The 26818-nt window shown below is 41.1% G+C and overlaps 1 protein-coding gene across 2 annotated transcripts; it reads right to left on the bottom strand.

Moving 5' to 3' along the window:
- Positions 1 to 445: 445 nt before the first annotated feature.
- Positions 446 to 21492, bottom strand: Bnip2 (BCL2 interacting protein 2). Of its 2 annotated transcripts, XM_032911437.1 has the most exons (11): positions 21271 to 21492; positions 15934 to 16040; positions 15289 to 15356; positions 14304 to 14480; positions 12318 to 12494; positions 11258 to 11360; positions 10144 to 10275; positions 8793 to 8879; positions 8592 to 8690; positions 7884 to 7919; positions 446 to 5177 (listed from the first exon to the last, which is right to left on the bottom strand). In XM_032911437.1, exons 2-11 carry the CDS (start codon positions 15981 to 15983, stop codon positions 5126 to 5128), a joined length of 981 nt encoding a protein of 326 aa, XP_032767328.1. In that variant the 5' UTR covers positions 15984 to 16040; positions 21271 to 21492; the 3' UTR covers positions 446 to 5125. The 2 variants fall into 2 exon arrangements, with proteins under 2 accessions (XP_032767328.1, XP_032767329.1); XM_032911438.1 differs by lacking the exon at positions 7884 to 7919 and having other exon boundaries at positions 21271 to 21491.
- Between the last annotated feature and the right edge of the window lie 5326 nt (positions 21493 to 26818).

Here is a 26818-nt window from a genome sequence, read left to right as displayed (position 1 = left end):
CCAATACAAAAGCAAATACGTGGATATTCTTACTATCCAGAATTTCAGATTCTTTTCCATATTAGCCCGGGCACTTGGTTTTCTGCTTTCAAAACAGCAGCTATAGGCACTACAAATGGCCAATTGAGTACATGAATTGTGACTTTGGAGTCAGTGCAAACACCCGAGGTCTGGGAATTAAACATGTTCTCCTTTGTATCATGCTGTAGGTTTCCCCTTTTAAAATCATATCCTTGCAATACAAACTAGCTAAACAATTTGAAACTATGGAATACAAATCTGATTAAAGTTCAAATAGTGTTAAGATTTCCAACAGGTTGACCTCGTTATCAAAAGAACCAGAAGGGTCCACACTGCAGGGTTGTAAAGGCCTGATACTTGAAAGCTTCATCAGGTAATTCAGTATAAAAAGTTAACAATTAAAGATGAAAACAAGGCACAGATGTATATTCCAACTAATTTATTAAGATGCATTAATATTGTGGTAATACGTGTAACAAATGAGGACACACCACTGTATTCCGAACAAGTCAAAGGAAGAGAAAATAGCACACTTTGCGGATGCTAAAGAGCTGCTTCTCACTGCCTAGAACCAGAGCCGTTTCTCGAAGACAGACAGACTGAATTCTCACTGAAATGACAGCACTAGAGTCAGTACTATGTAAGAACAGCAAAAAGGTCACAGTGAGTTAATTTTGTCTAAGTGACAGCATGTGAGCTCCTAATGAAAATTGTTTTGAAGTATGAAGCAAAGTGCAACAGTGTTTGATCAACTCCGAATTGTGTTCTACATGAACAGAACCCCAAGGACTGGACAAGCTGGCAGCCCTGAACACCAATATTTACTAGCTGGGTTTTCATGAGTAAACATTGTAGCAGCTGTTAGGACATTAACCTTTGGAAGTCTATATACGAAGGTAGGATGGAGTATACAAATACACAAAAACTTCGAATCCCAAGTTTTAATTATTGCAGGAAATTTAAGGCAGTTATCTGAAATAGCTTATATCATTTTAAAACTAATTTTAATGCAATGTGTTACTCCACCATCACGCCCACCCCACCCCACCCCACCCCCAAACCCAGGGCAGGTTTCACTCTGTACACCCGCCTAGGTTGTCCTGAACTTGCTAAGTAATCCAGACTGGCCCCCAACTCCCAATCCTCTGCCTTAGCCTCCAGTGTTGGAATCACATGTACATGACACCATGGTAGGTCCTAAAATGATTGGTTTTCGCCTGGTGCTTGATCCTAAAATGTTCTATGTGAATTTCTCAAAGTATTTTAAATTTGGTTCCACACCATTACATATTATATATAATAGCAACAAACTGCCCTATTCAAATTAAAGTTACCTCTTACTGTTTCACATCCTGTTTTGTTTCAATTACCATTAAGAACTTAAAAGCTCCATTACTGTCTTCTGCCATCCTGATTCTGAATTCAAAATTTAGGATCTCAGAAGGGGAGCTGAAGGTAAAGGGGTCCTCTGACAGGTCATTTGTACCAGCTTAGAACACAGCTTAAACCTAGTTTCTTGATGGTCTTAGCAAGGCCCGCTACCCAATTCCCATTTTCTAGTACAAAGTAAACTCTCACTAGTACAAGTGTTCACCTGTGTATAGATTTTTCTTATTCCAGTCCTCTGAGATATGACTGATCAATGTCTAAAATACCTAAGGAAAACAGGGGTGAGGGGAGTGAGGGGAGACAGCAGAACAAAACCAAAGCAGAATGGAGTGACTACCTCTGTTGTCAACTATCTAACAGTGTTAACAATTTTTCTACATTTTGAGACAGGGTTTCTCTGTGTAGACATGGCTGTCTTGGAACTCAGTCTGTAGAATTCAGAGATCAGCCTGCCTCTGCCTCCAAAGTGCTGGGATAAAGAGTGTGCACCACTATCTTCCAGCAACAATTCTCTACTTAAAACACGGGACAAAGAATGCCAAAGCTACTGTCACCTTTCATAGAGACCTACCAATTCCATCAAGAAACTGGCCTGCTCTGCTACATGTGTCACAGTGCTAATTCCCAGCACACTTCATGAGATTGTCTCTTCAAGTTCCCTGAGCACTCACATACATGGCTGCAGGAACATGACACAAGTTCTCTGGAAGAATACTGTCAAGGAGCTGGTGACACTTAAGTCATGACAGGTAGCACAGAAGCCAACATTAACGTTACCAACTGTGAAGGGTGGGATTGGTCTTGACATGGACACTGTAGCTGCTACGCCATTGTTCAGACCTGTTTCTGTCTGAACATGCAAAGGACAGGAGAGTATCATCCCAGGGCTACCAGCAGTTTCCTCATCAATCCATGCCTTACATCTGTTTCTGTGTGGAAATGGGAAATGAAACCACTGGCAGCCATACAGAGTACGTCCCTTAAGAGAGCATGTAGGTGATAACCAAGCCTTTATAATGGCCCATTTTCTCACTTATCTTCTAACTCTGCTTAGCACCACACTTCCTGGCCCCTCTTGCCCCTGGTTAAAGGCTTCAATGTGAGGTGGAAACCTCACAGCTTCCCTTGGTGCTTTTTCAGGAACACAAGAAGAACAGAGTTACATTATTTTCTAAGAAAAACTTGATAAAAAGGGGGCAGTCAGAGCCAAAGTGTAACAGAGATGGTAACAAAAACCTGAATTAAACCTGTCAAATTTAGCCAAGACTCCTGCAAAAAAAGTCAAAAGAATTAAAAAACGTCAAAGAATTACTCTATGCATTTTCACCTCAATTAATCATGAAAATTAAAATATGACTGGGAAAAAGTTACATTGTACCAATTAAATATCAACTTAATATGGCTTTTCCGCTAACCTATTTATCACCAGCTGTACAGGTATGTTTACGTTTACTGTGGGCACATCTCTATACCACATTCATTCAAGTGCAGTTAAAGCACTGTTCTCCTTCTTCTTCAGTCAAGGGCTTGCTATGTAGCCCAGATAGGCCCCAACTTAGAATTCTGTTTCAGACTCCCTAGGCAAGGTATATGTTATATTAGGCTGTTCCTTGTGAATTTTATTCATTTTTAAAAAAAGATTCTGTGTATGTGTGCATGTGTATGCAGATGCCCAGAGGCCAGAGACTGAAGCAAATCCCCTGGAGCTGGAATTAAAGGCAGCCGTGAGCTGCTGCTGGCCATTGGTGCTGGGAACTAAACTTGGAAGTGTTCTTAACAACTGTTGAGCCAGCTCTCCATGTTCTAACTGAATATAGGCTACTTTTAATTTTTAAAAAGACCCAAAACAAACAAACAAAAAAAACCCCAAACCAACCATTTCTGCAAAAAGTAAAACACAGTAAAAAGCTGAGGTTATAGTCTGTATTTTGAAACTGATGATCTTAGTACTTAATGTGGAAGAAAACCAAAGACAAAGCTCAGTCCATTCTGAGACAAGGTAGGTGAGAGGCTCCGTAAGCCACTGTATCTACAAGCTACTCGCGACTCTTGGGTAAGTTCAGAAGGTTGTCCATGCAGCTATGTAGGCCAGGCTGCCCTTAAATTCATGCCACCATGCCTGGTGTTATATAGTTATTCTCAAAGTTTCCTTCATCAACACAAGCAAAATGGTTTTGGCTCAATGCACTGCAACAACACGAGTCCTGGGTCTAGACTGAGGTTGTGGAGAAATGTTTTACCCACAAAGTCCTCCAGCTTGACCATAACTGGTTTTAATCCAGTAGGTCAAATTTATGCCCAAGAAGGACAAAGAAATAAAGAAAAATTCCCTATTGCAATAGAAGCTTAACCCTAAAAACTGCAGTGGTGAAGGTCATGTGCTCAGTGTGGGAGGAAATAACCTAAGCTTAGTTTACGCCTGTTCAATGTTATTTTGCTGGATCACTTCTGTAAACAGCTTACATGATGGGCTGGGGGTCGTGAAGCTGATAGTGCACTAAACATACATACACCAGGCAAGTCCATGACACAAGACTAGACAAATTTGTTGTTTTAGAATGACTTTTAGACCCTGGTTGGAGGCACAAATAATATTTATTTCAACGTTCAGTCAAGGTACTTAACCACATGAACTAAAGGCTTACATACAGCGAATGCCATCCCGGGTGCACAGCAGCACTTCAGCACTTACAGAACTGACCCATGGACAGCACTGTCACACCATCCAACAGCAGCGCGAATGCCCATCTGCTTAGGCCAAATACCACTGTGGTCGAACAGCCGACGAGGACGTACTCTGGTAGAGTGCCCCACTGTGAGAGCATGCAATAGCGTCATCTGCTCTACAGATGCAGCTACCATGAATGCTCATCGAAGCCTCTGCACACCTCACAGCTTCACACACACGACACCACTCAGCTCACATGACTGAACACATCTTAAGAGCTTGCTTTCTTTTTAGAACAGTTCTGACTTTGGGTAAAGTACAGTGTCCCTTATATACAAATATATAATAAACCCTAACTACTAGCTTTTCAAAATCTCTAGTTCTGGTTCCAACATGTCTTCAGAGAGGAAAACAAGTCATTCACCCACCTGCCTTTCCACCACATTAAGATACAACGTGCTTTCAGGTGAGGAGAAGCTCAGGCTGCTACTACTGCCCAGACCACATGCATGACCTTAGGTACTTCTTGGCGTCAATTTACCTGCCCCTGCTTTAGGACAACCCAGCCTAAGTTACCCAGGAAATGTATCCAACCATTTACAAAAACAAAGTCTTACATGCACTTTACATTTAAAATCGTGGTCTTATTTACTTGTACATATTCATCCACGAGATAGGTACACACTAAAAAATATTGCCCCCAAACATAAAAATATATATTATTTCTTTCCTTTGTCATTTATGTATATAAATACTTTACTGAAGATGCATCATTTCAAATAAACAAATGTAAAAATTGTTTTATATAAAGTGTAGTTTTTGCTATTTAGCAATATAAAATGATTACAATATAATTAGTCATTAAAGAGCTAAATTCAACAGTTGCAAACCATGACAGCAGTGAACAGTCCCTTGTACAAGAGTTCATTTGGAAAGAAGTCAAGTAAATTTTGTAACAGATGACATAAACCCTTGAGCCAGCAGTGCACTAGGATGCACTACAGCCCTGCCCCTGGTGCTCTGTCTCCTCCGGGACGGATTCGGAACTTACTGCTCACTCTTTGGTGGTTCCTGTTTCCCATTAAGCTCTTGATCAACTCTGTTCAATGAAAAAACACAGCTAATCAAAAATAGTCATGACACCGGCAACTGAATGACTTCTTTCTGAAAACTACTACTTTTAGCAGATTATTCTGTTAAAAAAAAAACGAAGCTTTGCAAACAAAACATAGTTAAAAAACAAAAACAAAAACAAAAAAATCAAACAAACATTTCCCAAAAGGAACAGAATTTTTCTAAGCAACAGGACACTGGCAAGGATACAAATGTTGTCACTACTTCTTTAACGACCACAGGGTACTTTATGTTTATAGCCATAAACATCCTGACAGCTGATGACTTATAACTGCATTACAGCAGGAAGTTTAGTGGGCAAGACTGCTGACAGAACATCAACTCTCTCAAAAATGACTGTTAACTGAACTTTAAATATGTCACTTACATCACCAACTGACCAATGAGCACTTTAAAATCCAGAACTAAACAGTGTATTACACAATGGCACCTATTGTCTGGAATTCACTGGTACACTGTGTGTGAATGCTTTTCATTTATTTTGACAGTAAGCCATATGGACTCAACATTCAGAAGTATCTACACGAGTTAAAAAAAATCTCATTGGATTAATGGTTGGCTGGCCAGAGGTACTACGAAAATGTAGGCACACGGAGATGAGAAGATAATGTGGGAACAGTACTGACTCTGTAGTAGCCTGAATGGCTGGTGTGGGATATGTAAGTCACACTAGTACACAGAGCAGGGTGGCCCTTTTCACACCTGTTTCCATTCCTACAATCACCTAAATATCTATCAATCAAAAGTAAAATATATTGCAAAAATCTTTTGCAAAAATATATTACCTTGGCATCAAAGATAAGTCTTTTTAAGGAAGGTCTATGATATACAACTGATTTTTTAAATATGAACTACTGTTAAGAAGTAATTGTAGGCATTGTTGAAGTATGACAGTTGCCTGGCCACAGGACACCACATTCCAGAAAGAAAACAGGTAAAACATTTAAAAGGACTATAGACTATACTTAATCCTTAGTTCTTAGCAAATACTGGGAACACCTCTCTGGGTTTCACTTAACAGATGCTTGCCATATCCACTATCCTAAGTTTGTCTTAAACTTATTTCTGTATTTAGAGCTAATTAAACATTTCCAAATCATCCTTTTAATGACCAAAGGAAGTTTTATAAGAATTAAGTGCTAAGAGACATCTGTAATGACCCTGCTGAGGACTGAACACAAGCAAAATGGGAAAAAATCCAAGATAAATGACTATATTTATCTTTTAGCAGGGGAACATAGATTAAGGACAGGTGAGAAAGCAGAGGGGATTCCAAGGGAGGAATACTCAGGATGGAATGCTTTCAAACAACGGAAGTAAAACATTTAAATTGTACTTTTTATGTGATGCCTGAAATACTTCTGACAGCAACTAAATACTAAAACCTTTTTAAAGGGGCATTTCCTCAACAGGGGGGAAACATGTAGACCAGGCTGCCCTCAATTCACAGAATCTGCCAGTCTCTGCCTCTCAAGTGCTGTGACTAAAGGTATTTGCCAGCACCAATTCCCAGTAAGTCATTTTAAAGTCTAGAAGGGAGGTGGCTTCTAACTACTATCTATAATTATCGATGATATTTGAGTTTCATCCATTTGTCAGGCATATACACAGCACTGCCTAGAGAGAAAAGCAGACTCCATTACTCAAGCTGCTTACGTACTGCTTTACACAAGATCAGTGAATCTTGTTGAAACTGTAAAGTGTCACACAGAAATAACTCTTAAATGGTTAGCTGAATTCTCACCAAAAGAATCAAATTGTTCAGAATTAAGACTATACTAGCAAAGACTCTAACTAGCCCACAGAGGTTAAAGGAACACATGGGAACCTCTCATATTTGTCTCCGAGGTCATAGTAAGTCACAATTGCTAATGCTGCTGTTAAAATTTAAAAATAAACTCATTAACAGTGGGTGCGGTGGTAGAGCCGCAGTCTCACATTGGACACTGAAGCCCTTCTGTGAAAGAGAGGCCAGCCTGAGACAGAGTTAAGACCAGCTCCAAAACAAAACAAACACTCCGGAACTAAACTATGAATAAATTAGGCCCAAGGCCTATAGTTTTCTAAACTACTATATAAAACAGTAAACTATTTATACTCTGCCTTTCATCTTTACACTAAGACATTAACAAATGAAAGGTTGTTACACTCAAAGCAGAAGTGTTCAGAATTAAATTTAAAGAAGAAAGCAGAGTGTTTAACTGTTAAATGGTACACTGGATTTTAGGTATTTTATCACAGGTAGATCTGACTGGTTAGCAGGCTATTTAAGCATATAAAGAAAATCAATGTTGGTTAGCTAAAGAGTATATGCATTGCAAATATAATCATCCGCCCAAGCTGCTGCTGGGAACATCTGTATACCTATTCCACAAGCAAAATTCGAGGCTTCAAGGACCTGGGACTTTAACCAGGGCTCCCAGTCATTTCTCTGGGTTCAGCATCAGTATTGAGACCAGCACACAGAGTGGGAGGGCTTTGATGTGAACAGGCTTTGAGCATGCTCATACAGAGCAGGAGGAGCTGGGGTTCGCCCTGTACTGGGTTCTGGGCGACATTTATATTTACAAATGCTATTCTCTGTTTGCGAGCTAACCAACGAGCAGCAGGGTTAGTCTGTGCGATGCGAATGGACTAGTCTAGATGCAACCCAGTCGAGGTGTGCATGTACCTTTTTTGTCTCTTTTTAAACTTTTCTTCTTCATACCTTGGTAGGGAAGAGTTATTTCAGTAAATGCACATTTTGAGATTAAAAAAAAAAAAAGACTGAACGTGTAACTATGTAGGCACAAGTATGAAATGCTAACATTTTCACATGATGTAGAAAATAAAAATCAACTCGGTAAACTCTGGTTTGGGTACACTTAAGCCTAAACCTTAAGACCAACAGTAAGAGAAACACTTCCTGCACCACAGCAATTCGATGACAAGTGTTCACACCAAGAGTCTCACCAAGTCTCTTAGAAGGCAGGTGGATGTGAACAATGAAACAGAAAATTCTAATTTCTGGAAAATATTAAGACCAGGCTGCTTTAAACAACAACTTGTTTCTTTAGCAATAGGAGTTCCTTCAGTAACACAGTAACACGATAAACTCGTGAGAGTAACATGTCAAGTAGAGAAGAGACTCTACAGGACTGCCTCCTCAGGACGTCATCTCTCAGACTTAAACAGCACGTAAGGTACAGAAGGACTCATGAGCGTAGTCCCCTCCGGTTATGCAAACCTGGTGCTGCAAGGGGAAGCTGTGAGGGAAGGCTGTGGGACAAACAGGTTCTTCCTCTACTTCTTCCTTACAGCCCTGTGTTCTTGAGCACAGTGACAGAGAAGCAGCCCTCTTGCCCAGATCCAGGAAGAGAAGGAAAGGAGGGAGACGTACTGTTTGATGCACTCTGGTATGCCGACGTACTCCATGGGAACAAGCTCCGCCAGTTCAGCCAAATTAAAGACGTATCTAATCTTCTGACTGAATTTTGAACTGGGGACAAAACCACAAACAATACCCTCAGGACTTGTGACACATAAAACTGACATTTAAATACAAGGAACTTTTTTTTAAAAAGGACTCTCAGAAAATTACCTGATAAATGGTCTTGTAACAGCCAGAAGTGTTCGGATAAACCAAGAGGGGTGCACAATGATTAGAGACTTTAGGTTTTTCCTTAATCTGGAGACAAAAAAGAAAAAAAATTATACAAATTTCTACAAATTGTAGCAAAAAGTTAGACATAAATAAGTATAATGCAAGTCTGTACAAAATAGATGAAAAAGTCAGCAAAAATTTTCATTTAAGTATAACACTTCTAAAGATAAGAAAATAGATTCTTGAGTTCTAAATATCCCTCCTACTCTGTGAAATAGAATTTATTTAATTTGTCCAAATTCATGTCTCATTTTGCCTGCTTTCAAATCTATCAGCACACACACTGAACTGCAAGGAAAGAGCTGACACTCAACATGAAAGCAACCGTATTTTTCTGTTCAAGTCTAGGGAGAAACTGACATTTGCTTCAAATACCATGAAAAGCACTAACTTGTAAAGGGGGATGGGGCAGGGAAAACCAAAGGAATGAGCACAAGAGTCAGACCCAGTAACATTTTTGAGATTTAAAAATTTCACTACAAAGTAAAAGCCTCTTTTTAGATATTTGTATGTATTTAAAAAAAAATCTCAGAAGATAGTGAATATGTTTGCATGTAAAAAAAAACCTACTAATGGGTCGGGGTAAACCATTTCAATCAACGAGGGTAAAATTGAACCATTAGCAAGATTAAAGTCGCTCCACTGGTGTGGATAATGACTCTCAAGAGAACACATTTTTAGTGTTTGTTCTGAAAAACTATAGCTGGATGAGTATCTTTAAAAAACCTGAGAGTTGGGGGATGGCCTAGAAAGTCCAGTGCCTATAGTGTAAGTATGGGGCCCGAGCTATCATTCTCTAGAACCCAGATAAAAAAGAAGAGAATGGTGTGGCAGGTTTGTAATCTCAGTGCTGGAACTCTCTAGGTACCTGGCTTACTAGCCTGGTCGGTGAGCTCCAAGTCTGAGCTAGAAACTGTCTCGACAAACCAAGAGGACAGCACTAGAGTAGTAAGCTTAGTGACTCCTGGCTTCTACACAGAACTTGTGCACTGCCCAGGCCCCAGAGTACAGTACACAGCAGAGGGTGAATATTAAATAATGTGTTCCAAATGGCATAAGAGAGAATGGAGAGCAATCCCGTGTGTTTTGAAGAATTAAAGCTACTCTTACTAAAAGCAGACTCAAGTTATTCGCTATGACATTGTTCAGTGTCATCTTTAAAAAAATAAAAACATTCACAGGTTGACAAGTACAACTGAAAAATCAATGTTATCTTTAAATGCCAACAGAAAGTATACTTTAATCTAATAAAACTACTATAAAAATCTCTCAGCCAAGTCTACATCACCGTCTGTCGATTTGCTGGTAGCATCTCCTGAGCCATCCCAGACTGGGCATTTTCCTTCGCGTTGTCGCACCATTTAAGTAAATGATCATGTAGTTCTCTGCTACCAACAGCTCTAAAGTGCCAATAACATATCTATAAAAACAAATTAAGTACATGTCGTAAACATCACCTTCAGGACTGAACAGGCTCCCAAAGGAACACAGTTCCCTTCTTCTTCCACAGTCAGAGCAAGCACCAGCAGTAGGTGATGGTGGGACTGCTTAAAACAAAGTCACAGCAGATCCTGAAGCCTGAAAGGCACTGTGTGTGGGCAGGGGGCAGGTGGGACCAGGCACGGCATGCTCGGCTTTTCTCTGTGTATGCTCGAGAGCTTCACTGTACAAAATGGAAAACTGCACTAAGCCAAGAAAAAGAGTGACTAGGTCAAGTCTCAGGGATGTAAGTAATTTAGTCATATAATTTTGAGATGGTCAGTTACCTTTTTAAGCAATGTTTCCAAATACTCAAGTTGAATAAGATAATCTATAATAATTTTAAAATGCAACTTTTTTCTACTGAGTTGGAAAATAGTTTCATAATGCTAAAAAAATAAAGACCTGGGGACTCAGAAATAGGACGACTTATGTATGTTGTTACTGCTATTGCCTGATGGAATATATATATGCCAGGCCAGAGCAGTCACCCCCCTGTATCCCCAGTTCTTCCTGACATTTTATTTCGCGTCAAGGTCTCATTAGGTTGCCCAGGTTGACCCTAACCTTGATCTGTATATAGTTTGGACATGACGTCAACTTGTGATCCTTTTCTCCCCTAACCTGCTGAACAGCTGGGATTACTGGCCCGTATTATCAAGCTGGCTTCTTGCTTTCTAATTTTTACAAGACTTGCATAAATTATGAGCCTAATCAGTTCAGAATTCTGTTCAAACATCTTGTTAAGATACAGTTACTTAGGTGGGCAGTAGTAGCTCAGGCCTTTAATCCAGCACTCAGGAGGCAGAGGCAGGCAGATCTCTGTGAGTTTAAGGCCAGCCTGGGCTACAGAGTGAGTTCCAGGACAGCCAAAGATACACAGAAATCCTGTCTTGAACACGGGTCCCCAAAGCCATACTTACTTAAAGAGATTGTCCATCAAATATCTATAGTTAGGCTGACCACTCTCAGGCATGAAACAGACAGCAAATACAACAATGGCATTTAAGCCATCCCCATAATAGCCTGGGAAGAAAAAAGAAGGGTAAAGTCTTTGGCATAATTTTGCTCTATAGGATTATAATTTTTAACTATGTATATGTGAATGCAGAGTTTCCTGATGAACGATGACATTGATAGAGAATAAGCTAGACCCCGACATGGATGTAGCTAAGAAACATGCTGAATGACAAGAAACACACACTGAGAAACCAGTCACACGACATTTCTTAAGAGGCAAAGTTGACCACAGGCTAGATTGTAAGTAGTGGTTATTAGAGAGGATGGACTCACTGGAAAGGTGGAGAGTCATAGACAAAGGGAAATGTTCTGTATGAGTGTGGATCGTACCTATGTGTGCATACATGTATTTTGAATAAACTGAGACACACACAAGCTTTTGTTGAAACTCATCCAACTGAATTAGTTAAGTAAACTAAGATAAGTGTAAATGTTTGCAAAGAAGGTACTGGATCCCATGGGACTGGAGCTGCAGATAGCTGAGAGCTGTCATGTGGGTGCTGGGAATTGAACTTGGGTTCACTGGGGGAGCAGCCAGTAATCTTACTGCTGACCCATCTTTCCAGTTCTCTATATATAATTCTTAGTTGTCCTTTTATCATTTTACTTCAAACCTTTTATACTCCTTGGGCTGGAGAGATGGCTCAGCAGCTATGAGCACGGGCTGTTCTTCCAGAGGACTCAGATTTGACTCCAGCAATCACATGGAAGCTCACAACCATTTTCTAACTCCAGTTCCAGAGGATCTACTGCCCTTTTCTAGCCTCTACGGAGACACGGGATATCTAAGTGGTGGTGTCCAGACATACATACAGGCCAAACACACATTTGCATTTAAAATCCCCAAAGTGGTAAACCTTTTTCTTTCAAAATAAGCTACTATCTCTAGATACATTTTTTTTGACAGCATTTAGATTTTGGAAACAGTATCTAAAGATCCAGAGGATCCGCCCTAACCCTTACCTCCATGGCTAATAACTTTTTTGTAGGGTTCGATTGCCTTCATGTCCACTCTATGGTCCTGCTCTCCAATCCTGAACATGCGCCAGCGGCGTCCATCTTCCTTTTCTTCTGTAGCTGCGTATTCAGTAATTGAGCCTTTCCTAATGACTTCAGTAGTTTTGGGTTTGGGAAGATCATCTGTTAAAATAAAAGGCTTTTGAATCACAAACTGTTGTTTACACAATAAAAATCAAAATTTATGTTAACCACTTTACTATCTAGATTATTCCAAGTTTTCTGTTTTCTTATTGGTGTCCTGTGTGGCTCCCAGGCTAGCCTCGCATTCATGGGCTCAGGTGATCCTGCTTTAATCTCCCAGCATCTGGGAGTACAGGTGCACATCACCACATACAATTATTTACAGAGAATTTAATATATAAGCTGACATTATTACTTTTATAACAAGAAAAGGCTTGTTCTTACTTAAGGCCAATTTATGTCTTTAAAATCAGCTTACTTGAACTTTCTGCTGCCCAATTCAACAAAGCACCACGTTAGAGTGCAACATTTACATCAGGCTTAAGAAAGACAGAGCAATCAAAATCTCACTACCTCGTGTGCCTTTCCAGATTTCATTCAGGACAACAGTGCCCATTAGAGTTACTAACGCAGCTTACTGCTAGTAACTATCTGAGAGCCAACTGCCTTTTTAGCACATACACTAATTATAAAACATTGTAATACAAGATAGAAAGTGGTTAACAACTTAGTGATTGTTTTCCCTTTGATCAGTTTTATAAAGCAGACATGTACTTCTGAAGAACACATGCAAAAATTTACACAAATTAACACCAGCCAAAGCTCCAATGATTACGTATAATTTATGTTTGCAGATTGCGGTTTAGTTGATTTAAAACGAATGATTTTCAAAACTTTAGTACGATAGTCCTTACCAAAAGATGGGGGGAGGGGAAACCTACTGCATGTTAGTTGTTTCCAAGACAAAGCTGTTAACGGAAAATATCCTTCCAGGAAATGACTACAGCAGCGTTAAGGAGAGAAGAGACAAAACACACAGGCAGAAAACTATTTCAGTGTCTGTATAAAAGATTGCTTCTTACTGGGCTGCTTATTGAACCAGTAAAACAGGGAAGGGAAAAAAAGAACAAAAACTACAGAGTATCACTCTTCATTACCTATTGTCTACCTCTTTTAAGTACAGTTTTGTTGCAAAATTCACTTTAAAGATGAAATGAAAAGATTATTAACATCTGTCTAAAATCACAATCAACTACTGCCTAATTCTAGAAAGCACACACAGCAAAACACACGCCGATGCCTCCGAACACTGAATAGTAGAGCAGCAGTGTCAGATTGGGGCTGAGCACTCGCTCCTCAAGGCACAGCTTACAGGTGCAGCTGTCCTCAGCACCTTCTCTGCCACGCTTACATAGTTAGTGTTATTATCTGCGACAGGATCTATGTAGTCCTGAATGTCACTGAACTCACTATGTCGACCAGACTGGCCTAGAATTCAAGAGATCCTCCTGCTTCTGCCTCTGGAGGGCAGGGGTTAAAGGGCTGTCCCACTATGCCCAGCCCCATAGGTGCTTTTTAGTCTATTTTTTATGTCTCTTTGAGGACTTTTTTCCCCTCCTCGATTGACTGACAAGAATATACTAGAATATTAGATAATACTTTGGAAGCAACTATGAAAAATCAAAACTATACAATATTGGGGAAGTAAGGAAAAACAAAACTAAACTAAAAGAAAGCTACCTGCATAATCTAGTCTTGAAAACTTCAAGTATTTTCAGAATCTTCTACTTTAGAAACAAACTTAGGAACTGCAGAAAAAATAACATATTTCAAACAAAATCCTTCAATGGACTTTAGCAGGCTTTATGTTAGATTTGGCCATATCCTATTTTTCCTAAAGAGAACACCATGGTAAACACTGTGTAATATAAACATTCATCCACAACACTCATATAAAGAGTGAATTACCTTCCCACTCAAACTCATCACTGTTCTCTGATGGGGTGTCTAAGCCTTCCAGGTCAATTTCTCCACCTTCATCTAAATCATCTGACCACAGAGAGTCTTCACCAGGATCCAAGGTCAGGCTGATGTCTGGGGCCACCAGTTTCTTCCGTACTTTGTTTCCATTAACTTCTAACGAGCCTGAAATGGGAAAACAAGGAAGAAGACTGGACTACTCAGACATTTTAGTCACTTCATTCTTCAGAAAAACACTTAAAGGAAATTCCAAAGTATTAATTAATAAAACCTGGTTGTGATTGCGGCTGCTGCTTTTATAAGAAGATACATTGTGTTTGTTTTAATTTTGTGTGTATGGGTGTTTTGCTTGCGTATTATGTCTGCATGTCACTTCTATGCAGTGCTTGAGGAGGCCAGAAGAATTCCTCAGATCCCCCAAACGGCAGTTACAGATGGCTGTGAGCTGCAATGTGGATGTAAGAATCGAACCTGGGTTCTCTGTAGGAGCAGCAAGTGTTCTTAACTGCTAGGCCATCTCTCCAGACCCAATTTATTTTTAAGTATGTGCATACATGTGTGTCTATGTGTGGGTGGATGCACCTGAGTGCAGCGCCCAGAGTCCAGGAGAGGACAGTGGGCTCAGGGAACTAATTATAAGCACTGTGAGATGTCTGAGTGGACTTGGAGAGTGGCACTGTCTCTTCTTAAAAGAATTATTTACGATTATTTCTTTGTCAAGAGATCAAGAATGTACCAATTTCCTTTGAAACAACAGAGACAGACTTTATTGTCATTTCTTATTAAATAGTCTCTTTTGCTCCTTGTAAAAATTTCTAAAACCAAAGGTATATTATTTTATAAAGTTAAATTTCTCAAGAATTCCAAAATTTGCCCTTTGACGCCATCTATGGGGTGGGATGGGGGGCTCAATGTTGTTGGTTTCTCTCTATATATGTAAAGAAATGTATTCAAAAGTAACACAAATTCTTACCAGGCTGTCTGTCTGGATCAGTTACATCTAGTATATCTGCTTCAATGCTGTCATCTTCTGGTAAAGGTCTAGAAGACATAGATAAGCTCTTTATCCCAGAAATTAAAAATAACTCTTTTGAAGCTCAAAGATCCATTAAAATGTCACGATTATAAGGACTAAAGCTATGTTTCAAAAGTTCTACAAACCAGTGTGTGTGTGTGTTGCAGTCAGAGAAAATCTCAGATGTTCCTCAGGGGCTGTCCACCATTTGAGACAGCATTTGTCACCAGCCTGGGACTAATTACATGGCCCAGGCAGGTAGGCCTGGGGATCTGGTCTCCATCTCCACGGTGCTGGGGTTACAAGTGGACTCTACCAGCTTGGCACTCCATTCACTTTTCAGAGAGCTGATAGCCCATTCCTCCAAAAACCTAAGACTTTAGCTTAAAGCACAGCTCCCTAAAAACCTGAAGCTGAAATGATTCAAATAAATGTGAAAAGATAAGTCAGTCACATATTTGGTAGAAAATAACTTTCATCTCCTAGGATCCAGTGATCACTGTAACCTTCTTTTTAAAGAAGCCCAGCATTCATGAGCTGACATTTCATTAAAGGAATTCTGATGTTTTGGTCCAAATCTGTTTAATAAAAAGTACTGCTCACATTGGGAAATCTTCATCCTGCCATTCTTCCTTCAGTTCCACACCTTCCATCCTCAGCCTAGACTCGATGTCAACTTCCAGCTCCTGGCAATCCAGGCAGCCGAGGTCCTGGGGGAGAAAGAAGATGAGCACCAGCTTGATTTCCACCTCTGCCCTTCATCTGCTGCAAAGGTGCAGCAGTCTCCCCTCCAGCTCACATCTCCACGCCAGCAGCCACAGAGGCTTTAGCTCAGTGGTCTGGTTATGAGACTTGACCTACTGCAGATAGACAAATGGCGTCTCTACTATAGAATAATAAATTGGCTGTCTGCCCTCTGCACAGGGGTGGATCCTGAAGCACAGGAGTGCGTTCCATGCACAGGCACAGACACAGCCACCGGAGCCCAGCGCTCCGCAGTGTTTACGGCTCCTTCTCACCTCTGCTAGCCACTTAGTCTACTCAGTCTGTGGAGCCTGTCCAGTAGCAGACTGTACTGGTTGCTGATGTGCTTCCTATCTGTGCCACGCCCTTCTCATAACTCGGTGTCCGATCTCCTGATGCTGTCTGTCCCATATGCAACTATCTATTTTAATTCATGCCCTAAACTCTAATCTTGCTTTTTTCTGCACCAACTCACTTTCTGTCTGACAGAATAATTCAGCTGAAGTACAGTATAAGTCATGAAGAGAGGCAAGAGAGATGGCTCAGGGGTCAGTTCCCAGCACCCTCATGACACTTGAGACCCCAGTTTCAGGGGTGCTACATACCCTCTTTGACCTTTGAGAGTATGGCATGCATGTGGCACACAAACATGTTGACAAAACACTCACACATAAAATAAAAAACAAACAAATCTTTAAAAAGTCATAACTATCAGTTGGTAAGAAGTTCAACAGAAGCAGGTGGCAGATCACTGACACGGAGGCACTCTGAGTGTTAACTCGTTTACATCAGAGTAATACAGAGCAAGTTCCTACAGACAGCATTGACACAGTTCTCAATCTCTCAGACACATCCTTGCCCTTCAGGTTAGACTGTCTTCAAACTTGTGACCTTTCTGTTCCAATCTCCTGAGTTCTGGGACTACAGGTATTGGCCAGGATGCTACCTTTGAATTTTTCTTAAGAGCCACACATCATAACTGGAGCTACAAAAATAAATATAAACAAAAACAAAGTAGTAGTTCCGAGTGGCTGACACAGAGAAAGGGCAGCATGCCCAAGCAGCGCACCCACGTCCTTCTCTAATACCCGATTTTAAAAAACCATGTACCAAACAAAACGAAACACCACCCAAAACCTTTCTAATAGACGAGAGCCATTCACATTCATATCAAATGATATTCTAAAAACAAACTAAAGGAAATTAAATGCTTGAATTGTTAAGTTTCATACAGCAAACTAAATTCATTCCTCAATGAATGACTAGAGTCTCTGCCTCCCAGGTTGAGTATTTACTTATACTTGGGAAAGTCTCAAAGGGCTTACAATTTTACAAACCTTTTTATTATAATGGGAAGAAAAGATAACGTGCTGACGTTCTGTTACTGAACTACGTGCAGGTAAATAACCACAACAGTTCCCTCGGTCTTGTCCCGCCTTTCTCCTGGGTACTGGGGGTGGGGTGGGGAGAATTAGAATATTCTGGGTATCTTTTTTAAATAACCAGAAAAAAAAAATCTCAGAAGTAACAGCAGGAACTGGCAGTTGTAATCAATACATTAACATCAGCACAATGCTCAGCACATCACGGGGCTTCACAGTGGCGATGCACCAGAACTGGGCCAGGCCTTGGTCAACCCTTAAGTTTCTTTTGCTTTCTGAATTATATAAATAGTTATTATGAGTTTCCCTTAAAAATGTTATGAAAATACTTTTTGGGAACATAAATACATACAATATAAATTACTGTTGGTAAAGTTATTCTTTACTTCTCTTATTACTTCTTACTCTTAGTTGAAAACTAACTCCTTCAAAACTGCCATGAAGGCTCAGGCTTGTAATCCTAGTACTTTGAGGCCTACAAGAGGATTACTGTTGAGACTGAGACTAGCCTGGATATCTATGTAGCTAGACCCTTTCTTAACACGACTAAAACCAAACAACAAAAAGGGGGCTCCTTATATACAGGGTTGTAATCCCAGCTCCCTCAGAGGCTGAGGCAGGAAGAGTGCAAGTTCAAGGCTACCCTGAGCCTTTACGTAAGACCCTGTTACAAAGTAAACCTGGAGAGCGGTGCTGGTGCTCAGACACTGCTCAGCGCCTGGGGCCCTGGGTTCCATTCTCCACAGCATAGGCAAACATGGAAGCCCAACTCCTTGAGCCCTTGCAGCCAACTTCCTCAATTTTACTAATGTTCTCAGTCATGTGCTGGTCACACACATTATCATGGATTTTTAGTTATGGGGAGGGACGATTATCAGGCTAGTTTAACAAAGAAGGAACAGAGAGAAATAGACTAACTCCACAATTTCACCAAGAACGTCGGGGGTAGCAGACTAGGTAGATGAAAACAAAGCCAACAATCGAGTTCTGTTCTTGGAAGCACTTTATCACCAGGCAGCAGAAGGAACAGGAAACAGCAAGAAAGGCGTTGAAAAAAGCGTTAACTGCCCTGAGAGAATCTGGATGCCTCTGACTCCCAAGACCACTGCCTTCCCAGCTTTGCTTCTAGAACTCTAAAATGTTATAGACTACAGAAATAGTACTTTAATACACTACTTGGCAAAATAACATACTTCCACAGAAATAATCTGTATCTGGGCAGCTTGTTAGGATATCTTTATGCCAGTTATATGAGGCAGTCATAATGAAATCAACAGCCTTCGCCCCTAGTCAGGTTAAAAATCAAAGATGATAGACTCCTCCCTATCCAAACAAGCTAGAGAAGGGAAGCTACAAGCAGTTTAGGAAGGTGACAGAATGAAGTATTAGGATCCTATTTTGACCTATGTAGGCTGTGACTTGATAGTTTTCATGGTAACTTTACGGTTACATACTTTAAACACTGCTGCTAAGATAGGTTTAAGTAACTGCTGTGCATGCTGAGAGCAAACACAAAGGCAGAAGCCTGCACTTACACGAAAGGTTCTGCTTCCTTTACTTTCATTTATTACGGACAGCCTATATGCCCACACAAAAGTCCACAAAAGTCCCTGGAAAAATCCTTCATACCTGCTTGTCATTGTTCCCTTTAAAATTCTATCTTTTAAACACACACACACACACACACACACACACGGGCACGCGCAAATGACAATTTTTAGTTGTGGTTCTGTCGACTTTATTTTGAGGCAGGGTCTGTCTTCTACTTTCTTTGCTAGCTCCAAGCTAGCTGGCCATAAAGTTCAAGAAGTTTCTCTTGTCTTCTCCTCCCATCTCGCTATAGGACTGCTGGGATTACAGCTGGTTTATGTGGGTTCTGGGAGTCAAACTCAGGGGTTCAGGGTTTCTAGGCAAGTGCCCTTACTCACTGAGTCATCTCCCCTTGTAGGTTTCAAGGACAAAATGCTTCCACACCAATGTTCACACACACATACACACAATCAACAAACTAGAATGGTGCTAACTTCTCTCAAAACTATAAAAACATAACATAGGATAAACACCTCTAAGAATAGATTTATTAAATTATCAGTGTGCAGAATGTACTGGAGATGTATTGACACCTTTAAGTAGACTAAACTCTAACACCCTATCTCAAAGAGTCTGCTTGTTAGAAGCTGGTTACAATGTTAAGTCAGGACTATCTGTGATAATGCTTGCTTCGTGGGATGTAATCTTAACACAAGAACTGACCAGTGCCAGCCAAAGCCACTCTTGGTCTAGAGACATAACTTTTGTTCTCAGACGCCCTCTTCTCTCATTGCTACAGAGAGAACACACAGAAGCACTGCTCCAAAGAGTATTCTACCTTACTTCTATACCCATTCAAAACTGATGCGTAGTTAGGGCTTCTACTGACCAACAAATGTGGGAATGCAATGTTATTAGCCCTTAACCTTAGACAAGAGGGAAAAGACAGACCCCACATCCCAATTCCCAGACCTATAGCAGATCTGTCCATGCAAATAGGTCTGTAAAACCAGATTTGGGTATACTTAGTGTGAAAGGTATACCCAAAGATGTGACTATGTTTATGGTAACTTAGTTCCTACTCCATGCACACATGGGCCACATTTCCTAGTTCAGCAACATCAAGCTACAGCTAGAAAAGACCTAATGACAGCATTGAGAGATAGAGAAAGACTGATTAAGAACCAAGCAAAAAAATGTGCAAGGCAACCAAACACTGGTAACTTCAAGTATGGGTGACTTAATTAAATAACTTTAACTCTAAATTTGAAGAAAACATCCACTCAGGAATTACAGAGTTTCTACAAGTGAGGGCTGGAGGGATGGGTAAGTGGTTAAGCAACCTTGCTGCTCTTCAGGGGACCCTGTTTCAGTTCCCACCACAACAGCCTATAATTGCCAGCAGTTCCAATGGGTTCCAATGCCCTCTGCAGTCGCATGCCACAGACACATTAAAAAAAAAAAAAAAAACTTTTGAGGAAAAATAAAAGAGAGAAAAATTTTACAATTAAAAGATTCTAATAAATCATAAGAAAACGCGCATTTCATTGACGGTGGGAATTCAAGTATGAGGGAAAACATCCTGATGAAAATAAAAGTGATGCTAAAGAAAGCAATACTAAGATGCAATCGCAAATGGAAGGCACTAGAAATACCTTAATACTGCAAAAGCTGTGTCCTCAAAGAGTTCCTAGGACAAAGGAAGTTTCGAAGCAATGTATTATAGATTCAAATAAGTTTCTGCTTGAACGTGAACAGACCTAGTTAGAATTCTTCAGTGGCATCAGATGCATAGAGCAATCCAAAGCATCCGGGTCGGTATTTAAATGAAGAGGTTAAGTGTCAGAGAACAACCAAGCATCGGGCATTGACGTACACACCCTACCCTAGGTATCACACTAAGGAAGGTTTAAAAGAGCCCTGATGATTGATAGTATGCTGTCTGTGTATGCTGTCTGCGTCCACCTCCCCGAGGCTATGGGGTGCACTACACGCCCAAGTTTCTTTGTTCTGCTCCGGACTGACGCCGGTTAGGAACACGGAACAAACGTGGCTAGGGGAAGCCAGGAACCGGGAGGTTCCGCCCCAGGCTCTCGGCCACAGACGGAAAAGGAAGGGGACGCAAGACTGGCACCAGCGTCCGAGGCAGGGCGGGGCCCGGCAGCGCTCGGACCCGGAACGCGAACGCGACAGTCCTCGGCCGCCGCCCCCGCCTGGCCTGGCGGATTCTCTTGCAGCCCTCCAGCTGCGCCCTACCCCGGCCCGCTATCCCGGCCGCGCTCACCCCGGAGGAAGCCGCGGCCCCCTCGTCCTCTTTGCCCCTCCAGGCCGGCGACGTGGGGCTGACGGCCAGGTCGCAGAAAGTGGCGCCGGGCAGAGCCCGCTGCCCTTGGTCGGCTGTGGAGACGGGGCCCAGCTTTTCCCGGACGGTCTCAGCTGCAGTCCCGGAGGCAGCAGCTGACCCGGATTCAGTGAGCACGCTGCGGCGGAAGTGACCACCTCCGGACCGGCGCCGGGCGCGGCTGAGGGAGGAAACAGGGGCGTGGCGTTATCCTAAAATCCCCAGCGGGTCTCCTCTCTGCGCACGCGCAGTTCTGAGACCCTTTTTTTTTTTTCCTGTCCCGGGCTAGCTACAACTTTGGCTTGCTGCTGGCGGGGGAGGAGATGGGCGTGCTTTCTAAGGCTCACGCACCTTCTGTTTCTACAGAGACATAACCTTGCTGTCTGAAAGGGCTAGTAGTTTCTCTTTGCCTATACTTGACATTATGTTAACTATATTACAAAGTGAACGAAAAGGGGGGGGGGATAGTCGATGTCTTATGAAGGGTAGCCAGGTCCTAGAAGAATCTACTTTGATAGAATTTTCCGACGTGAATAGCTTTTCTCTCCAGTAGTGCTTCGGAGAGTAATAAGTACCCCCCCCTTCCCAGACTCTTCTCTTGTGTTCTGGGTTGGCCTTGAATTTCTCCCAGTGTATCTGAAATAACCTTGAAAAATAATCCTCCTGCCCCAGTCTCTAGCGTGCTAAGATTATCAACATGATTGTTACCACATTGTGGCAGAGACAGAGACAACATAGGGCTTCCTGGCTGCTAGGTAAGCACTCTATTATCTGAACTCTCCGCCCCCTCACCCTTTAAAATAGCAGTTCTCCACTAGTGGATCCCCTGGGAGTGTGACAAAGGAGCCTTTCTTGCAGGGGCTGCCTAAGAGCATAGGAAATATCAGGTATTTACATTACGATTCATGACTGTAGCAAAATTACTGTTCTGAAGTTGCAACGTAGTAATTTGGTGGCTGGCGGTCTCCACAACATGAGGAACTGTATTAAAGGGTCCCAATATTAGGAAGGTTTAGAACTATTGCTTTAAAGCATGCTTTCCCCGATTATTTGTGGATCCTATCTTGATAACGTAAAAAAAATGAAAATTAAAATGAAGCCAATAAATGTAAAATATTTTATTAGCACAGTCAACAGTCCTAAAATTGGCTGTCGTAAAAAATTTCTCAAAAGATCTCAATTTCTGTACTTTTTTGTGGGGGCCATTAAGAATTTTTTGAAGAGCTCCAGTCTATGAGCTGTACTTTTAAGGAGCTTCAAGGGACTATTAGTTTGGAGGACATAGCCATCCCTCTTAGAAGTTGAATGTGCTCAATCTGTCCAGAGGTCTAGTAAGTAACTATTTGGGCAAGTCTATCAGTCCTAAAAGGAATGGTGAGGTCAAAAATATTTTAAATTGACCCGAAGCACAGTACTTTGCAGATACAGTTTAGATCTGTTCCCTGTTGGCAGAGAGTTAAGCGCTCTGTGAAGTACCTATAAAATAGGGGGGAAAAAAAACCAATGCCCGCCTCACAGGGCTTTAGAGACAGAACAGTACATATTTATTAGACGGACGCTTGGAATGTTGTTATCATATGTGATAAGGATTATTATTTCCCCTAGCAATTTTCTTAATTGCTAGAGGGGAAACAGATGACAAACTGATCCACAAAGTTTTAGCAAAACCACTTGACCACTGGAAGGAAGCATTTTCTCCTCAGTTAACAGATTTTTCAGAGTTCCAATTTGTATTTCAGTTCTGCAGTGTGCAGAGTTCTCCACACGGTGGCAGAAAATCACTTGCAACCATGCCAAAGAGTGAGGTTTTTGTGGTCTTTAGTTTCTTCATTTTAGTAACTTAACATGAATAAACTTGATTCCATGTTTGGTTCTGAGTAAACTATTCTGCTACATTTTCCTTTAGTGAACTATTTATACTTATTGTTGAAATATTAAAAACTATTAACTAAAAAGAGAATCATTATGAATGATAGTTTTCAGATTCGAATATACTTTCTAAAAAAATTAGTGAATGTAGTTTAATCAGATAATTTGGTTTATAAGTTTGTTTAAAAAACTTCAAATTTATTTTTAGGATCTTATGCAAGCACTCTACCACTGTGCTACCCTTCCTCTTTTGTTTGGAAATATATCAGGAATTCTTTTTCATATTTGTAACTGAATTTCATCTCATTTATTCATCCATTCATTCATTTATTCCAGTTTTAAAAGACAAGGTCTAGTGTATCTCAGGCTAGCCTCCAAATTGCAGTATAACTGAGCCTGTCTTTGAACTCCTGACCTTCCTGCCATTATTTCCCAAGTATAGGGATTGCACCCTGTGCTTAATTTCCAACATTTATTACCAATCTTTTATTTACCATTCAAGTAGTTCCATATTTCATATTTAAAAACATTTCAAAAATGTTCAAACAATCAGAAAGAACGGACTGCTAACATTTTCAGATAATACATTTTCAGATAATACATATTTTTCTTTAACTTACATCTAATACCTTTAAACCAATTGTATCTAAATGTGTTAAATACTGTTTCAATCCCTGTGTTTACAAACTTTGGAGGCAATGTTTAATAGTTTTTTAAAAGCTTGTTTTATGTGTATGACTGTCTGCATGTCTGTTTGTGTGTGCTGTGTGTTTGCCTGGTTCCTGCAGAGACCAGAAGAGGTTATCAGATAGCCTGGAACAGGAGTTTTAGATGGTTGTAAGCTGCCATGTGGATGCTGGGAACGGACTCCAGATCATCAGCAAGAAAGCGAGTTCTCTTAACTGCTGAGCCATCTCTCCAGCCCTGGGATCTTGGCATATGCCTTTGCTGTCTATTCCCCCTCTCTGCCTGGCCTTCTCTTTCAGGGAAGCCTGAGTGAGTTACACTTTCCACTCCACGGCACTCAGCTTCTCCAGTTGTTCTGTTCAGCTTTGTGATCTTCTGTTCCCACCATCAGTTCTTCTCCCCTTGGGACATGTTGTGAATCTGTTCTAAAAGGACACATTGTATTCCTTGAAATTACTTTTGTGCGTGGTGAAAAGGGCTGGAAAGATGGCTCAGTGCATAAGCGCACATACCGCTTTTGCTCCCAGCCCCCGAGTCAAGGGCTCACAGCCAACTATAACTCCCTCTCCACAGCTACAACATCCTCCTCTAGCCTCCCTGTGCACCTGCACATTCCCATGTGCTCATAGCACACATCTACATATATACACATAACTAAGACTAAGTGGTCTTTCCACACTGCCGTCTTGGTGTGCCTGACAACACTGACTGATACTCTCAGGTATCAACGATGCTGCAAAGAGAGGCAAACACGGGACCATTCTCCCAAGTCATTGTCAGGTCCCTAACTTTACTAATGAAGCATTATTACAGTAGCAGGTTTGAGGCCATTGATGATCTCAGAACTAAGAAAATCACTGTGAACTTCACAGGCAGGTTAAGCAAGTGTAGAGGGATCAGCCTCAGATCTGATGTGTGGTTCAAAGACTTAGAGGGCAGCATAATCTGGTCCCACCTCATAGGTTTGGTCTTATTGTCCTGACTACCTTAGCTGGTCTCAAGGGCTGTGAAGAAGCAAAATGGAAGCACACAGGAGGGAAAACCAGGGAATATTTTTTCCAAGGTTCTAAAATATACATAAAGTGCTACAAGAGAATAAATCTTTTTTAAAAAAGAATATAGTCACACAGCTTTCTCTGTGATATATGGCAAAATCAGGGTTATTCATTAGAGGAAGGAAGTTTTTCACAGAGACAGTTGTCTACAGAGTAGCCCTGGGAATTCCTTCTGGTTGGGTGAAGTTCCTTGGGCTAAGGGTAATGAGTGCACATGTGAGTGTGTGAGTGTGTGTGTGTGTATGTGTGTGTGTGCACGTGTGTAAATGTGTTTGTGTATTTGTCATCTGTGTCTCTGTGTGTCCATGTGTGTGTCTGAATGTGTCTGTATGCATGTATGTATGAGTGTGACTACGTGTGTGTGTGAACTCACCTGAGGTGTCCTTTCTCAGCCTCTACCTTGTTTCTTTTTCCAGATTTGTTTGTGTGCCTGGGTGTTTTACCTGCACGTAAGTCTGTACACCATGTGTGTGCTTATGTGTGTGCTTTAGAGGTCAGAAGAGAGTGTTTGATACCCTGGAACTGAAGTTAAAGATGATTGTGAGCCATCACGTGAGCCAAACCCAGGGCCTCTTATGAGCAACAGTCACTCTTAACCAGTGACCCATCACTTCAATCTCAGTTACTTGTTTCTGAGAAGAGGCCTTGGAACTCATGGCTTGAGCTGGTCTAGGTGTCCCGTGAAATCCAGAGACACTCTCATCTCTGCTTCCCCAGCAACGAGATTACAAGTGTGTGCCACCATGCCAGCTGTTTACATTGCTGCTAGGGATTGAACTCAGGTCCTCGTGGCTCTAACACCAGGCCCTTTACCAATAGAGCAGGCAGTCATCTCTCAAAAGTAAATGCTGTTTTTTCTGATCCTCACACAGGCACCTTTTTTTTTTTTTTTTTTAATTTCAAGTCATTCCCTCATTCCCTACTGATATCTTAGAAGTGAATGCAATCCCTTTATTTCTACTAGAAGGAATGTCTTATTCTGCCAACAAGGCCCCTCTGGAGGACTGGTTCTAACATGAAGCAGTGCCTAGATCCACTCATAGATGCTATTCAGTGCCACTCCTAGATCTGCTCTTCAAACCTAGGGCCAGAAAAATAAGACACAGTGAAGAATTATATATTGAAATGATGTTAGAATCATTCCCATTTCATGAAGCATAAGATGTATTTAATAAAAAAAGCATATAAATTCAAAATACACTAGCAGTTCCCACACAAATTTGGAAAAACCCCACAAAATACCCTTTTTTTTCCCACATAGACTGAAGTTTTTTTTGCTGGTAAAGCTGAGGATAAAAGTGGATATAATTGTATATCCATTTAATTATTCATAAAGCCAGTCTGAAATGCATATGTATTCATACATATTCACTTTATAAAATCCAAAAATGAAACCCAGCAGCAGTTTTACTCGGGCCTGGTGAATGTTTCCATTCTATGATGAACTTGTCAAAGAAGTTGTTCCAGAGAGAATTTGTGTACTCCTGTTTCTGAAAGTCAGATTGAACTGTACAGAGCACCCTGTGTGCTACTCTCTATCCCAGAGAGTACTGGAGAGAACCAGTAATGCACATTTTAAAGAGACATCCGCATGCTTACGGTTGGATTGCAGCCATTCCTAGGGAGCACTAGGCTTGTGTGTTCGAGTATTTTAGTACACTGGGTCTTAAGAAGTTGCCTCGCTCAAGAATAGGTAGGCTGTGGTTTGAGGTTATACAAGTGTGAGCGTTCAAATTTGAGCATGGCTATGTTTGTTGAATATGCAAGAGATGGTCCTCATCATTCAGTGAGGAAAGATTAACAGGAGGTTCCATTACCTGTCGCAACTAATAATGGGACCAATCAGAATTTATCTTCAACATTTTTGGTAAGAGGTTTCT

The sequence above is a fragment of the Rattus rattus genome, chromosome 8 (genome assembly GCF_011064425.1).
Source record: "Rattus rattus isolate New Zealand chromosome 8, Rrattus_CSIRO_v1, whole genome shotgun sequence".
Lineage (NCBI taxonomy): Eukaryota > Metazoa > Chordata > Mammalia > Rodentia > Muridae > Rattus > Rattus rattus.
Note: the sequence above shows the minus strand (reverse complement) of the source record. Positions and strands in the feature narration are given on the sequence as shown.